Genomic DNA, 16360 nt, shown 5'->3' with positions numbered 1-16360 from the left:
CAAAACCTAGATTATACGGTAAACCTAAAATGAACTTGTCTTTCAACAGCACCGAAATATGAAGTGCAAGCAGATGAGTGCAGCGACCATGATTATGAGGAAGTGGACGACTTGTTGAAAACGGCACAGGACAGTTTTTTACTTTACTGAACCAGCCAGAGGAACTACTATTAAAAGGCCAACTATTCAAGTAACCAAGTCTCATTGCATAAAATAGACTAGACTATGGGGTGCAAGACAACTGAATGTCAGAACTATGCAGACTGATAGCCAGCCACTGTAAATGTGAATACTTTGAGATGGGACTATGCAAAAACAGGATACATGTCTTATTGTACCAAGATTGTGTTATTTGGTTTTCATTTTCTCTATGTTGCTGCAATCACAAGCAACACTTGCCAACCGATTATCAGAAATGCTTATGATAATAGCCCATTGGTGTTTAAGGTCCAGTTACATTTCATAATGTAGCAGTGTATTTTGTAACTAAATTTCCCCCCTAATTTTAAAACTCAATGATGCTAGTCTGGCAGTGTCAGTGACCTTCCTGTTAGAAGAGTGGAGGTCAATATCAGAAAGCCGGAGTGATAACAGTGGGGATCTTCATTCGCAATACAAAGCTTTACTGGTGCATATGTATCATTGCTTTGGTTATCAATACTGTATGATGTTATATCTCTGAATTCTGAAGGTTACACACATTGTAAGAGATAAGAGAATTTATATAGTCAATTGGGAACTAATAGTAATATCTGGGGAACAAATATCCGGAGAACATTTTTCTGAAAATTTATGTTTACTAGAGACAAAAACAAGACAGAGACATAAAAAAATCTGAATAGGAATTGCATTCTGTTCACCATTTTCAAATGACAACTACCAATACCAATGATTCAGGAACTAGTCAGTCACAGATTGCATTCACTGTGAGAAAAACCATTGGCCTGTGGTGCACCCACTCTTACTGTAATTTAATCAACAGAATGGAAGTTGAAACAGGATGTGTCCGTCTAACCAAGAAGGCCTAATTTCACAGAAACCCTCAGGATTATATAGACATCCCATGATGTTACTCAGTATGAATCATGGTTCCATGAATGACTACTGGTTCTATTTTCAGAGTGTTGAGATCTTAAAATTCTAAGAGGGTTTTGGGCGTTATTCTTATATACACAATCGTCCGCTCATAGCGCACACTGTGTTGAGAATGGTCCCAAGTCTATGATCATGTTCTTAGTGCTAACAGGGAATGGAGAGATGCTTTAGTCGTCATTGTCCGTAGACTTGAAGTGATCCTCGTCGATGGTGGAGAAGATGTGTCCTTCGTTGCTGAGGAACTCCACTGCTTGCCTATGATTAGACAAAAGACAGTAAGACTGGTGCCAATGCAGAATGCTTAATTATGCAGTCTACTCTGTTATGCCTCGCACATGAGAGTGCACTGGGCCACATTCAGTAGGCAAATGTTGAACATTGCAGATAGAAATGCAATGAATAGAGCTGATATTACTTATTCTACATCCCAGAAAAGCATATTTGTTCTATAAAATATTTGTATCTTAACGATGACCACTGTTGTGGTCAAACAGGACACATTCAAGCATATCAAGAACTTCAGAGCCTGATTTGAGGACAGAGGGAAGGGAATGTCTTACTTGATGACAGCCAAGCTCATGCCGCTGAGACTCTGCTTCAAGTTCTGTGTGCTGATACCCTGTGCGTCTGGACAGCTCCTTATCAAGCTCAGCACCTTATGAGAGGACATGAGAATAACAAACATTCATATAGAATATTGTGCCAATCAGAACAACTTGAAGAATTCCCAATTGTTCTGTCAATCCTATAGATGGCAGTATGGTATGTTTGGTAAGGCATTTTCAATAAATAGAAAAACTGATGAGACCCAATAAATGTTCTAATCATCTAGCGTGCTGGATTTTTAAAATAAAAGTACACTTTTTTCCACCATTCACCTGGTAACAGGTAAGGTGTGCTGGTTTACTTTCTAATTGGTATGGTAGGTGAGTTTAGGCTACCTATTGTTTATCCTACCAACTATTTAAAGTTTCCAGCACTTTTCTTCAGTCCATTACAGACTCACCTGGTTCTGGCTTGGGCTCAGGCCGTTAGTGGACATGTCGTTAGCACCAGAGTATCCACCTCCCATGTTGCCACCCATTCCCGGCCGTGACATGGGCACCATGCTAGTGTTCATTCCCCCTCCTCCGCCCATCTAAAAAGGGAACCAAAACTGTGCGTGAGTGGTGCCACACAGGAATAGACTCAAAACAAAACTTCAGGTGATTGTGGCATTACTGAACTTGAACGGCCTTATTCAAAGCTAAGTTCAATGATTCATTCATCTCCATTTAAATGTGGCAGTTGGGCCAAGGCCAACTCGTATAACAGTAGTCACAGAATGGACAGTTAGGAAATAGTCAGATATTCAGGCATAGTGGTGCTTTTCAGGGCCTAAAATGTACTTTTTGGTCTACCACACTACATTTTTTTTACCAGACAAAATATCCCCCCAGCCTATAATTACATCAACAAAACACACAAAAAAAGATGAGCATACTTTGTAATGTTGCTAAAACGAAAAATGTATTACTAGTAAGAAGTAATGTGGTATATTGTTTAATTTTATATTTTTTGTGACCTGAGTGTTAACCAAAATATCACAGATGTTCACCTGCCCCTTTAAGGGCAATAGGTTACCGTGGTAAAGCGATGCGAGAGTCATGTGTCTGAGATTCAGTCTGACTAATTGCAGAATTGTCTACTCTGCCCTACTAGTTGAAACTCAAACATTGAAAAACAAACTAGCTTGCAAACAAAACAAAATAAATTGCCAAGAAACTCGAGGACAAAGTCTCACATAAATAAGCTTCCGATTCAAGTAAATTAGACAAATGTTTATACCTGTGCACAAGCGCTTCTAAAAAAACATTTTTCACTTAGCTCTTCATGGACGTACAGCCCCTAGACAGGCAGTGTTGCAGCTCAAGGTGGGATAGGCTATAGGATTTGTAGTTCTTTAACTTTGTGCAATTAATTTACCAGCTATGAAACAAAATGGCAGAAATACTTTGAAAACAGCTACTGCTTCATTTATTTTGCTATAAATGTGATCATACTTGACTCTTTATTAACAAATGCGAGTGAAACGCTCAAAGTGTGGAGCCCTGACCACCTGCCAACGTGGCTGGTGAAATAGGCATCTTAGCTACCAATGCTAAAATCTACCCACATTTGGCAGGTGGCGGTTGTTTTTTTAGGCCCTGGTGCTCTTTGTCATGTGTGAAGGAAGTTCTCACCATAATAGTCTGTGGTTTGCTAAGCAGCATGTGTGCCTGCACCACCTCCAGCATGTGGGAGGTGATCTCGTTCATGTCCTGAAGGGGCCGGACGTTGAACGCCACCACGGACCTGTGGTTCTATTGAAGACAGGAAGTTACACACAAACACCCACAGTTATATATATATATACAGTGCCTTGCGAAAGTATTCGGCCCCCTTGAACTTTGCGACCTTTTGCCACATTTCAGGCTTCAAACATAGATAAGATATAAAACTGTATTTTTATACAGTTCTGTATTTTTATACACTTCATGATTGGGACACAATCATGAAGTGGAACGACATTTATTGGATATTTCAAACTTTTTTAACAAATCAAAAACTGAAAAATTGGGCGTGCAAAGTTATTCAGCCCCTTTACTTTCAGTGCAGCAAACTCTCTCCAGAAGTTCAGTGAGGATCTCTGAATGATCCAATGTTGACCTAAATGACTAATGATGATAAATACAATCCACCTGTGTGTAATCAAGTCTCCGTATAAATGCACCTGCACTGTGATAGTCTCAGAGGTCCGTTAAAAGCGCAGAGAGCATCATGAAGAACAAGGAACACACCAGGCAGGTCCGAGATACTGTTGTGAAGAAGTTTAAAGCCGGATTTGGATACAAAAAGATTTCCCAAGCTTTAAACATCCCAAGGAGCACTGTGCAAGCGATAATATTGAAATGGAAGGAGTATCAGACCACTGCAAATCTACCAAGACCTGGCCGTCCCTCTAAACTTTCAGCTCATACAAGGAGAAGACTGATCAGAGATGCAGCCAAGAGGCCCATGATCACTCTGGATGAACTGCAGAGATCTACAGCTGAGGTGGGAGACTCTGCCCATAGGACAACAATCAGTCGTATATTGCACAAATCTGGCCTTTATGGAAGAGTGGCAAGAAGAAAGCCATTTCTTAAAGATATCCATAAAAAGTGTCATTTAAAGTTTGCCACAAGCCACCTGGGAGACACACCAAACATGTGGAAGAAGGTGCTCTGGTCAGATGAAACCAAAATGGAACTTTTTGGCAACAATGCAAAATGTTATGTTTGGCGTAAAAGCAACACAGCTCATCACCCTGAACACACCATCCCCACTGTCAAACATGGTGGTGGCAGCATCATGGTTTGGGCCTGCTTTTCTTCAGCAGGGACAGGGAAGATGGTTAAAATGGATGGGAAGATGGATGGAGCCAAATACAGGACCATTCTGTAAGAAAACCTGATGGAGTCTGCAAAAGACCTGAGACTGGGACGGAGATTTGTCTTCCAACAAGACAATAAAACATAAAGCAAAATCTACAATGGAATGGTTCAAAAATAAACATATCCAGGTGTTAGAATGGCCAAGTCAAAGTCCAGACCTGAATCCAATTGAGAATCTGTGGAAAGAACTGAAAACTGCTGTTCACAAATGCTAGGTAAAAATGGGGTAGGTAAAAATGGGTGGGCTATTTACCGATAGACTATGTACAGCTGCAGCGATCGGTTAGCTGCTCAGATAGCAGATGTTTGAAGTTGGTGAGGGAGATAAAAGTCTCCAACTTCAGCGATTTTTGCAATTCGTTCCAGTCACAGGCAGCAGAGAACTGGAACGAAAGGCGGCCAAATGAGGTGTTGGCTTTAGGGATGATCAGTGAGATACACCTGCTGGAGCGCGTGCTACGGGTTGGTGTTGCCATTGTGACCAGTGAACTGAGATAAGGCGGAGCTTTACCTAGCATGGACTTGTAGATGACCTGGAGCCAGTGGGTCTGGCGACGAATATGTAGCGAGGGCCAGCCGACTAGAGCATACAGGTCGCAGTGGTGGGTGGTATAAGGTGCTTTAGTGACAAAACGGACGGCACTGTGATAAACTGAACCCAGTTTGCGGAGTAGAGTGTTGGAAGCTATTTTGTAGATGACGTCGCCGAAGTCGAAGATCGGTAGGATAGTCAGTTTTACTAGGGTAAGTTTGGCGGCGTGAGTGAAGGAGGCTTTGTTGCGGAATAGAAAGCCGACTCTTGATTTGATTTTCGATTGGAGATGTTTGATATGAGTCTGGAAGGAGAGTTTACAGTCTAGCCAGACACCTAGGTACTTGTAGATGTCCACATATTCAAGGTCGGAACCATCCAGGGTAGTGATGCTAGTCAGGCGTGCGGGTGCAGGCAGCGAGCGGTTGAAAAGCATGCATTTGGTTTTACTAGCGTTTAAGAGCAGTTGGAGTGTATGTAAACCTCTGACCCACTGGAATTGTGATACAGTATATTATAAGTGAAATAATCTGTCTGTAAACAATTGTTGGTTAAATTACATGCGTCATGCACAAAGTAGATGTCCTAACCGACTTTCCAAAACTATAGTTTATTAACTTCTCTAGGGTAGGGGGCAGCATTTGGAATTTTGGATGAAAAGCATTCCCAAATTAAACTGCCTGCTACTCAAGCCCAGAAGACAGGATATGCATATAATTTGTAGATTTGGGTAGAAAACACTCTAAAGTTTCCAAAACTGTTAAAATAATGTCTGTGAGTATAACAGAACTGATATGTCAGGCGAAAACCCGAGGAAAATCCAACCAGGAAGGACTATTCTTTTTGAAAGCCTATCCACCATACAAAGACTTAGGACCCAGTTCACGAGCTCTGTGCCTTCCTCTACATGTGGCCCGTCTTTAGGCATTGCTTCAGGCTTTTACTCTGAAAAATGAGGGAGATACAGCACTTTCAAATCAGTGTCCAGTGGAAATGTTCATTCATCAGCCATGCGTCTCATCGTAAATGCGCCTTTCTTGTTTCTCCTTTCCTTTTGACAAAGCTTTTGTCCGGTTGAAATATTATTGATTATTTATGACAAAAAACAAGCGGAGGATTGATTTTAAACATTGTTTTGCATGTTTCTACCTAACTTTTATTGTACTTTAAAAAAACTTTTAGTCTGGAATTAGTGCACGCGCCTTCTGCATTCGGATTACTGGACAAAACGCACAAACAAAAAAACGAGGTTTTTGGTCATAAAGAGGGACATTATCGAACAAAACGAACATTTATTGTCTAACATGGAGACCTGGGAGTGCCACTAGATGAAGATCAAAGGTAAGTGATTAATTTTAATGCTATTTCTGACACCTCTCCTTGTTTGGAAAATGGCTCTATGGGTTTCTGTGGCTAGGAGCTGACCTAACAGAATCGCAAAGTGCTTTCGCCGTAAAGCAGTTTTGAAATCTGGCTCAGCGGTTGCATTAAGGAGAAGTTGATCTATAATTCCATGCTTAACACTTGTATCGTTTATCAATGTTTATGATGAGTATTTTGAGTATGATGAGTTATTTGATGTGGCTCTCTAGACTTTCACCGGATGTTTGTTTGAGACAATGCATTTCTGACCATAACGCACCAATGTAAACATATTTTTGGATATAAATATGAACCTTATCAAACAAAACATACATGTATTGTGTAACATGAAGTCCTATGAGTGCCATCTGATGAAGATCAAAGGTTAGTAATTAATTAAATCTTTATTTCTGTTTTCTTTGGCTGGAAAAATGGCTGTGTTTTTATGTGACTAGGTACTGACAATCGTTTGGTGTGCTTTCGCAGTAAAGCCTTTTTGAAATCCGACACTGTGGTTGGATTTTACAAGAAGTTGAACTTTAAAATGGTGGATAATACTTGTATGTTTGAGGAATTTTAATTATGTATGGGATTTCTGTTGTTTTGAATTTGTCGCCCTGCAATTTCACTGGCTGTTGTCGAGGTGGGACGCTAGCGAGAGGTTAACAAGAAATTTGTGGAGTGGTTGAAAAACAAGTTTAATGACTCCAACCTAAATGTATTTGTCTTATGTAGCTGTATGACCCAATGGGTAAATAAACTTGGTTTAAGCTTAACTAATCGTCCGTGAGTTGGCGCTGCGAGCAGGGTCCGTCACGATTTACAGTTGAACTAGAGATTCTGAATCAGTGAACAGGAGCCAGCACCAGATACAACGTAGGCACAGTTCCTCCACCTGTTATCACTAATTCTGAAATCTTGGGGAGGTGAGTCATAGGCTGAACCCATTATAGGATACGGATCTAGAAAGCCTGAGCTTATTCAGTAGTCCCATTGTATTACGACCGGTCGTAGCTTTATGGTATAGGGTAAGTCCCGGAAGGTAAGCCGGAGCAGGTTGGTACTAGAGGTCGACCGATTAAATCGGAATGGACGATTAATTAGGGCAGATTTCAAGTTTTCATAACAATCGGAAATATGTATTTTTGGACACCGTTTTTGCCCCCCCATTTTTTTTTACACCTTTATTTAAATCTTTATTTAACTAGGCAAGTCAGTTAAGAACACATTCTTATTTTCAATGACGGCCTAGTGGTGGGTTAACTGCCTCGTTCAGGGGCAGAAACGACAGATTTTCACCTTGTCAGCTCAGGGGATCCACACTTGCAACCTTACATTTAACTAGTCCAACGCAATAACGACCTGCCTCTTGTTGCACTCCACAAGGAGACTGCCTTTTACGCGAATGCAGTAAGCCAAGATAAGCTTAATGCTAGCTAGCAACTTATCTTATAAAAAACAATCAATCATAATCAGTAGTTAACTACACATGGTTGATGATATTCCTAGATATTATCTAGCGTGTCATGCGTTAAGTATAATCTGACTGAGCGGTGGTTGGCAGAAGTAGGCGCGTAAACATTCATTCAAACAGCACTTTCGTGCGTTTTGCCAGCAGCTCCTCGTTGTGCGTTAACCATTGCGCTGTTTATTACTTCAAGCATATCAACTCCCGAGATGAGGCTGGTGTAACCGAAGTGAAATGGCTGGCTAGTTAGTGCGCGCTAATAACGTTTCAAACGTCACTCACTCACTCTGAGCCTTGGAGTGGTTGTTTCCCTTGCTCTGCATGGGTAACGTTGCTTCGAGGGTGGCTGTTGTCGTTGTGTTGCTGGTTCGAGCCCAGGGAGCTTTTAATTTACGTGTCAAATTAAAAGCTTCAAATAGTGTTATTTGACATGCATCTTTTTTTGACAAGCAAAGACCCAAACTGCGTTCCATAGTATGTCGTGAAGCTATTACTGTGTAACTCTGGTAGGGCAACATCTGATAAATAGCGCACGTGGTAGTGTGTACAGGTGTTCGACCAGTCACGAAAGCCAACATCACTCACGACAGAGCACGGTTGACTGTCAAGGGCAAGGAATTCCATTCTCTTGGCGTTAATGAATTTCGTCTTTGAGTTGTCTCGCTGAAATGTTCTTACTCTTTCAAATGACTTCTCAACCCACACAGCAGACATTGCTAGGTTAGGTTAGGAATGCTGTGTTGCATGTGTCGTGCAACATTTTACATGGCGCCATTACGTCATCTACCTGCGTTATATAGGTATGCACGTCAGCTTTGACATCGGTTTTGCACATTGGCGTTAAACTAGACATTGGGCCGATACCAATGCTGCCATTTTTAGCTAATTTCGGCCGATTCCGATATGTTCACCGTTATATCGTGCATCCCTACTAGAAACCTTATCTTTAAGTGTCCTCCGAGAGGGAGGTTATTAGAGAACACTACATGACAGCTCGAGTCAACAATGAAAGGGTTTTTGTTTTACCATGTCATCAGAATTTTTATGTAAATCGCATCAATACATATAGATTGCTGGATGATACGGTACAATTAATTACATACAAGGCTCATAGTCTGTGTCTTGTGTTAACACCCAAAGATGAAAATGAAGGAGATGGACATGGAGACTAGCATCTCATGGGGACAGAACAGATGGACGGTTCTTTCCCCAAGTCTTAGTCGCATCAAGGGTGGTGTGAAATTATTAAACATGTATTTTCTCTCTTCCCTGTTCAAGTCAATATATTTTTAGGTGTCGTGGAACATACGAGTGATAATTGTTCCAGAGGAGGGATGGGTGTATATTGACTAACATTGAGAATGTTTTAGTATGTTTATAACTACAGTAGTGACTAATGTGTTATTGGTTAGATGGAATGATTTATGGAATGTGACTTGGGGGAGATACAGTGCCTTGCGAAAGTATTCGGCCCCCTTGAACTTTGCGACCTTTTGCCACATTTCAGGCTTCAAACATAAAGATATAAAACTGTATTTTTTTGTGAAGAATCAACAACAAGTGGGACACGATCATGAAGTGGAACGACATTTATTGGATATTTCAAACTTTTTTAACAAATCAAAAACTGAAAAATTGGGCATGCAAAATTATTCAGCCCCTTTACTTTCAGTGCAGCAAACTCTCTCCAGAAGTTCAGTGAGGATCTCTGAATGATCCCTGAATGATCCAATGTTGACCTAAATGACTAATGATGATAAATACAATCCACCTGTGTGTAATCAAGTCTCCGTATAAATGCACCTGCACTGTGATAGTCTCAGAGGTCTGTTAAAAGCGCAGAGAGCATCATGAAGAACAAGGAACACACCAGGCAGGTCCGAGATACTGTTGTGAAGAAGTTTAAAGCCGGATTTGGATACAAAAACATTTCCCAAGCTTTAAACATCCCAAGGAGCACTGTGCAAGCGATAATATTGAAATGGAAGGAGTATCAGACCACTGCAAATCTACCAAGACCTGGCCGTCCCTCTAAACTTTCAGCTCATACAAGGAGAAGACTGATCAGAGATGCAGCCAAGAGGCCCATGATCACTCTGGATGAACTGCAGAGATCTACAGCTGAGGTGGGAGACTCTGTCCATAGGACAACAATCAGTCGTATATTGCACAAATCTGGCCTTTATGGAAGAGTGGCAAGAAGAAAGCCATTTCTTAAAGATATCCATAAAAAGTGTCGTTTAAAGTTTGCCACAAGCCACCTGGGAGACACACCAAACATGTGGAAGAAGGTGCTCTGGTCAGATGAAACCAAAATGGAACTTTTTGGCAACAATGCAAAACGTTATGTTTGGCGTAAAAGCAACACAGCTCATCACCCTGAACACACCATCCCCACTGTCAAACATGGTGGTGGCAGCATCATGGTTTGGGCCTGCTTTTCTTCAGCAGGGACAGGGAAGATGGTTAAAATGGATGGGAAGATGGATGGAGCCAAATACAGGACCATTCTGTAAGAAAACCTGATGGAGTCTGCAAAAGACCTGAGACTGGGACGGAGATTTGTCTTCCAACAAGACAATGATCCAAAACATAAAGCAAAATCTACAATGGAATGGTTCAAAAATAAACATATCCAGGTGTTAGAATGGCCAAGTCAAAGTCCAGACCTGAATCCAATTGAGAATCTGTGGAAAGAACTGAAAACTGCTGTTCACAAATGCTCTCCATCCAACCTCACTGAGCTCGAGCTGTTTTGCAAGGAGGAATGGGAAAAAAATTCAGTCTCTCGATGTGCAAAACCGATAGAGACATACCCCAAGCGACTTACAGCTGTAATCGCAGCAAAAGGTGGCGCTACAAAGTATTAACTTAAGGGGGCTGAATAATTTTGCACGGCCAATTTTTCCGTTTTTGATTTGTTAAAAAACGTTTGAAATATCCAATAAATGTCGTTCCACTTCATGATTGTGTCCTACTTGTTGTTGATTCATCACAAAAAAATACAGTTTTATATCTTTATGTTTGAAGCCTGAAATGTGGCAAAAGGTCGCAAAGTTCAAGGGGGCCGAATACTTTCGCAAGGCACTGTATGTGGTGGCTCATAAATTAAGGTTGGTGTGAGTCTCTGGGGGACAATACCACTATTTATATTGTTACAGGAGATAGTTGTCGTCCCTCTCCTATGAGCTAACTGTGCACTACATAGAGACTAATATGAAGTTATATTGAACGTTACACATAGATAGTAATGTCATTTTAGACACTATTGTCAACTTTTAAGAAAACTGTGACTCAGAGTTTGTGAGGTAGGATACCCTTCCAATGTCACTAATCTCTTCTCCATTTCTAACAGCCAGCAAACACTTGACATATTTTGCAAAAGATTGGGACCGATCTATCCTGAGCACAAGAGAGTATTATCCACAGATACAGACAGTAGCAGAACACAGGTCGTCATTGGAGACGTTGGTGGCTAAGGGACCGGGTATGAGTTGGATGATAGGAAGGGAGTATCTGAAAGGGTCAGTCCTAGATCTATCAGTGAAGCATGAAAATAGAAGAGCAGGAGACAGATTCCAGGCAGTAGTTATTCTCACGGCAGTCGCTGTTGGGACAATAATTTAAGGATACTATGGTAACAGCATGGAACTGGACTATTGCGCAAATGAGGGATTTTGAGGCATGCGTGCTGGGCAGTGTTAGCAGTAGCAGGAGTTACTTTAGTAGCATTGTTGGGATATTGTTTTCTGAGGGTATTGATGCTGAAACGTACATACAGTGCTGAGTTACCTCAAGAAGAGGTGGAAGTTGATTAAAGCTACCGCATGTGTATATCTGGTGGCTATGGAGGAAAAAGGAGAAGGGGAGCAAAGTGAGAATGACATGGCTTGGGAACACCTCTCGGGAGCCCGTGGTCTGAAAAGGGGAAGCCCGTGGTCTGAAAAGGGGAAACCCGTGGTCTGAAAAGGGGAAGCCCGTGGTCTGAAAAGGGGAAGCCCGTGGTCTGAAAAGGGGAAGCCCGTGGTCTGAAAAGGGGAAGCCCGTGGTCTGAAAAGGGGAAGCCCGTGGTCTGAAAAGGGGAAGCCCGTGGTCTGAAAAGGGGAAGCCCGTGGTCTGAAAGGGGAAGCCTGTGGTTTGGAAGCCCGTGGTCTGAAAAGGGGAAGCCCGTGGTCTGAAAAGGGGAAGCCCGTGGTCTGAAAAGGGGAAGCCCGTGGTCTGAAAAGGGGAAGCCCGTGGTCTGAAAAGGGGAAGCCCGTGGTCTGAAAAGGGGAAGCCCGTGGTCTGAAAAGGGGAAGCCTGTGGTTTGGAAGGGAAGACTGGGTGAAAGCATTAGGTTTTTTAGGGCCTTCATTTTTGTGGAACCCAGCACAAAAGTATCCTGAAGGCATAGAGTCAATAGTCGAGAGAGTGGGAATTGTCATGTTATTAAATGTTGTTTTTTCCCGTGCATATATAATTATGCATATCTTGACACATTATTAATAGTGTTATGTTGTGTGTTTCGTTTTGCTTTTAAAGTCGTGCTATCACTCTCTCAGGAACCAGAAGATGAAATCAAAAGCTCCAGCTGAAATGTCAGGAAGCCAACAGCTCCAGCTAGAATGTAATTCTGTTGCCCGACAAGAAATGGAAATAAGAGCGTGCATAGTGTGATTATAGAACAAAGGCCATAAGTCTGAGTTGTAAACTTAATCATTAACTGTGAAGGTTAATCATGTTTTATTTGTTTTGTTCATGTTTTATTATTATTTAAGTCATTTCCAAGTTTATGTAATGTTGAATAGTATGGATTTAAATGTTCAAAACAGGGTACTGATGGGTTCCGACTCCTAAACTTTAAATATTGTTTAATATCAGGTATCTATCATATTGAAATATTGAGTGCCATAGCCTGGTTTCTTCAACAGAAGTTAATGGTTATATGTAGGAGTGTAAATGGTGGAGGCAATTAAGCTTGGAATGTACTGAGTAAAGGAAAGGCAATCACATGTTGACAGGCACTGATGGAGAGTTGTGGTTTTGTGAGGAATGGAGGGCTGAGGTCTGGCCACATCAAGGGAGAAGGAACAGATTGTTGCCCACATCACTTAACTACCTGCCTAGTAATAAAGATGTAATGTTTAGAGAGGAAATTCCACCCAAATTGGGTCAATAAAGTTTTGTACAATTTCGATGTATTTTTTAATTCTCAGTTTACCTTTCACTTACTTAGCTAATGTAGCAGATTTAGTCTACATAAGAACATGACAGCGATAAATGCAATTTATGTTGGCTAGGTGGCTAAGGCTATCCAACACTGCAACTCTTCCAAGTCAAGGTGAGCTTTCTGTTTTATTAATTTATCGCCACACAGGCCTGCCAGTGTAAATGCTAAACTGACTGCTGTACACTGTACTGTGTGATTGTACACAGGGATTGATTGTGGCTTTAATAGTTCTACTTTGTTGACTATGACATTAGCTAATATGGTGACAATGATGTAGGCTGTGTAGCAGTTGTAGTATGAAGGTTTGGCTTGAGGAGATTGTTGCACCTGGTCATCAAAGTGATGATGCTGTATGTGGCTGCTATGAAAGTGAACCGTGTGTGTGAGTGATCAGCGGTACATTCACTCCGCCAATTCTGTTAGAAAATGTTTCTTAAACGGAAGCAAACGGAACTAAACGGGGATGACCTACCCAAATTTGTCCTATAGAAACTTGTTTTAGTTGCAAAACAGAACATTTTATAACTGTTTGGACAAATGATTACACACCAGATCAGCTAGATGCAGGCAAGAGTGTGCAAGGCAGTATTTAACGTGTCACGGTCTCACCTTGATTACTCCAATTTCTCTCAACCTGTGTGCCTACACTATAAACGTCCATTTGTAGGTTAGGTTGTAGCAACCTCATGGGTATAGGGCAAATTTGCGTATTATGCAATAGCCTAAACCGATCGTGATACATTGAGCTGGGTGAATAGAATACGAATGACAGTCATCCAAAATTCTGTAATAGAAATATGGCCAGCCTCATAAAAATATGACTCGTACACCCTAATCTTAAACGGCACCAATCGCCACTGGCATGGGTGGTTTACATTTGTGAATCAAAATGCCAAAGAGACAACTCCCTGCCCTAGATGCATATAAAATACAACATCTCAGGTTACACACAGCTCTCCATTGTTTGAAAACCATGTGGTCAGGGCTGTGATATGACCTATAGATAAAGGTATGTAGTTGTATGGGAATGATGACCTCACCTGGAAGGAGCGCAAATTGCCAGAGACCTTGACGTAAGTGCCTGGGGGGATGACAGTGCTGTCTACACTGGGATCCTATAAGTGAGAAGAGACAGCAGGGCAGAACCATAGGAGGGCAGAACCATAGGTGAGCAGATTAGCAGTTGAACTCCCATTTGAGTGTAGCATGATGTCACAAAATATCTGTTAATTTAACATTTAGAAATTATACTGCAAGTGTTGACTGTACTGTATATCCTTCCTGATCCTAGTACTTAGCAGCCTCAGTTGCCCTGATGAGGATTACCTCTGTATCTACCCACTGCTTCACATCCATAGGGGCCCCTGTCATGTCATCAACTTTGTACTGGATGTTGGTCATGGATTTGTCAGTGGTTCTGATGATGCCCACAATTGTAACCTAGCACACAACAAGAGAATACTGTCATGGGATACCAAGGCACTCCTCACACATTTTATTTGTACATGGAAGATTAAAATTCTGATCAGTCTATGAGTCACTGTATCACAATGCACCACCATCCTCATATTTACAGATGTAATTTGGGTTACCTGGGCAACCTCTACCTCTCCCACTTTGAAGACATCCTCCGCTTGGGCAGCAGACATGAGCTGGGACACTGTGCAGGGGACAATCTGTTGGGCACGTTGTCTCTGTAAACATACATACATAGTAAGTCTGAGTAATTCACATTGAGCCAACTTTATCCTACAACAAAAAATAAAACAATGGCAGACAATAGTGCATGGGGATGTTTACTGTCTGTCTAGCTATTATTTAACTGTTGCCCATAGGTTATGCTACTAATATTACGATGACAGACCTTTTCCACTTGCTGTTCACTAACTGTAATATATGGAGTTGGTGAGTGACAAATACAGACCCCTTTCTTCTCTCCTCCCTGGGAGGCAGCAGGTGATGCGAATCCTCCCGGGGACTGAGTGTATCCACCTCCCATGTTTGATTCACCGTATGATCCCCCTACATGAAATGGCAGTGTTTTTTAAAATGTAACTAGGCAAGTCAGTTAGGAACAAATTATAATTTACAATTACGGCCTACACCGGCCAAACCCAGACGACGCTGGACCAATTGGGAGTCCCATAATGCTGCGCACAATCACTGCCGGTTGTGACAATGAGACAACTGCAGCAATAATCCACTCTCTAAAACCATGTAAACAAGCTTGCATTACTAGCTAACGACGTTAGGTAGCTTATTGATGGAGACTACACACAACGTTAACTAGCGAGCCACATAAATTAAACGTTAGTTAGCTGACAAAAGCACCTCAGTAACTAGTTAGGGTCAACGTTACCTAGCTAACGATTGCTACTGTTGTTTCTCGTTACTGTACGACAAAAAGCTCGGTGCCTTGTGGTTTACAGAAGAAATACAGCCAAGTCAGCTACGGTAGCTAGCTAGGCACCCAAACTTTGCACAACAAAACAGAGAGCTGGCTACAGTAACGTTAACTGGAAACAGTAACTAGCTAGCAAGCTAACGTTATTTACAACAACTAGGCAGCGCTTTTGAGCTATTGTTGACAGCCATAGAAAACATTGCTACAAAGACAAACTCACCTTGGTTCCACATGGTGCCGTTAGTTTACGTTATAGGATAAAATAATGTTTAAACAGGTGGCAAGACAATAACGTATAAAAAGTATTCACAACGATTCCCTCCCCTGTACAATTCCGCGCGTTGACAGTACGCGCGAAATCCATTGTCCAATGAGATTCTCTGACGAGATTTTGGTTGCTACACTAATGAACATGCGAGATTGCTAGACGCACTAGCATACCCAGAGATACACTACACGGGTATGTGGACACCCATCTACTTCCATGACCCAAGTCTTTTCTTGCAAAAATATCTTTAGCTAACGATTTTATGTTTTCAATGAGAGTAGTAATCTTTAAGAAGTGTGTTGTTTAATTTCCAGTATCCTCGAGTACCTTCTGATTTTTTAGTAGCTTGTAAATGCAGGGAAATCAAGTGATGATCAGAAAAGGGAGCCAACTGATGATCTACATCTATAACAAATTGTAACAAAAAAATAGGAAATTATGAATAAATCTATTCTAGATTTACGTGACATAGTTTTGTTGGTCCAGGTATAACCCTTTGCACCCGGATTGAAATAACGCCAGGCATCCTCAACACAGAGATCCTTAATACAGAGATCCTTGCATAAT

At 41.5% G+C, this 16360-nt stretch overlaps 2 protein-coding genes across 4 annotated transcripts in view; one reads left to right on the top strand and one right to left on the bottom strand.

Annotated features, from left to right (window-relative positions):
- LOC109910260 (protein THEMIS2) overlaps nucleotides 1-1968 on the top strand; it is a 17000-nt gene extending 15032 nt beyond the window's left edge. The window contains exon 6 of the mRNA XM_020509397.2: nucleotides 50-1968. Within this exon, the coding sequence (XP_020364986.1) occupies nucleotides 50-150 (101 nt within the window). The 3' untranslated portion in view covers nucleotides 151-1968. The remainder of the gene's footprint in view (nucleotides 1-49) is intronic.
- rpa2 (replication protein A2) lies at nucleotides 608-16360 on the bottom strand. 3 transcript variants are annotated; one of them, XM_020452022.2, is made up of 9 exons: nucleotides 15746-16023; nucleotides 15046-15143; nucleotides 14714-14815; nucleotides 14448-14561; nucleotides 14162-14236; nucleotides 3318-3437; nucleotides 2102-2233; nucleotides 1656-1750; nucleotides 608-1350 (listed from the first exon to the last, which is right to left on the bottom strand). In XM_020452022.2, the coding sequence occupies exons 1-9, from the start codon at nucleotides 15756-15758 to the stop codon at nucleotides 1263-1265; spliced, it is 837 nt and encodes a 278-aa protein (XP_020307611.1). In that variant the 5' UTR covers nucleotides 15759-16023; the 3' UTR covers nucleotides 608-1262. The 3 variants fall into 3 exon arrangements, with proteins under 3 accessions (XP_020307611.1, XP_031647419.1, XP_031647410.1); XM_031791559.1 differs by lacking the exon at nucleotides 15746-16023 and adding an exon at nucleotides 16121-16360 and having other exon boundaries at nucleotides 778-1350; XM_031791550.1 differs by lacking the exon at nucleotides 15746-16023 and adding an exon at nucleotides 15481-15731 and having other exon boundaries at nucleotides 778-1350.

The sequence above is a fragment of the Oncorhynchus kisutch genome, linkage group LG2 (genome assembly GCF_002021735.2).
Source record: "Oncorhynchus kisutch isolate 150728-3 linkage group LG2, Okis_V2, whole genome shotgun sequence".
NCBI classification, from domain to species: domain Eukaryota; kingdom Metazoa; phylum Chordata; class Actinopteri; order Salmoniformes; family Salmonidae; genus Oncorhynchus; species Oncorhynchus kisutch.
The sequence above is the reverse complement of the archived record's forward strand: the minus strand, read 5'-3'. Positions and strand labels throughout refer to the sequence as shown.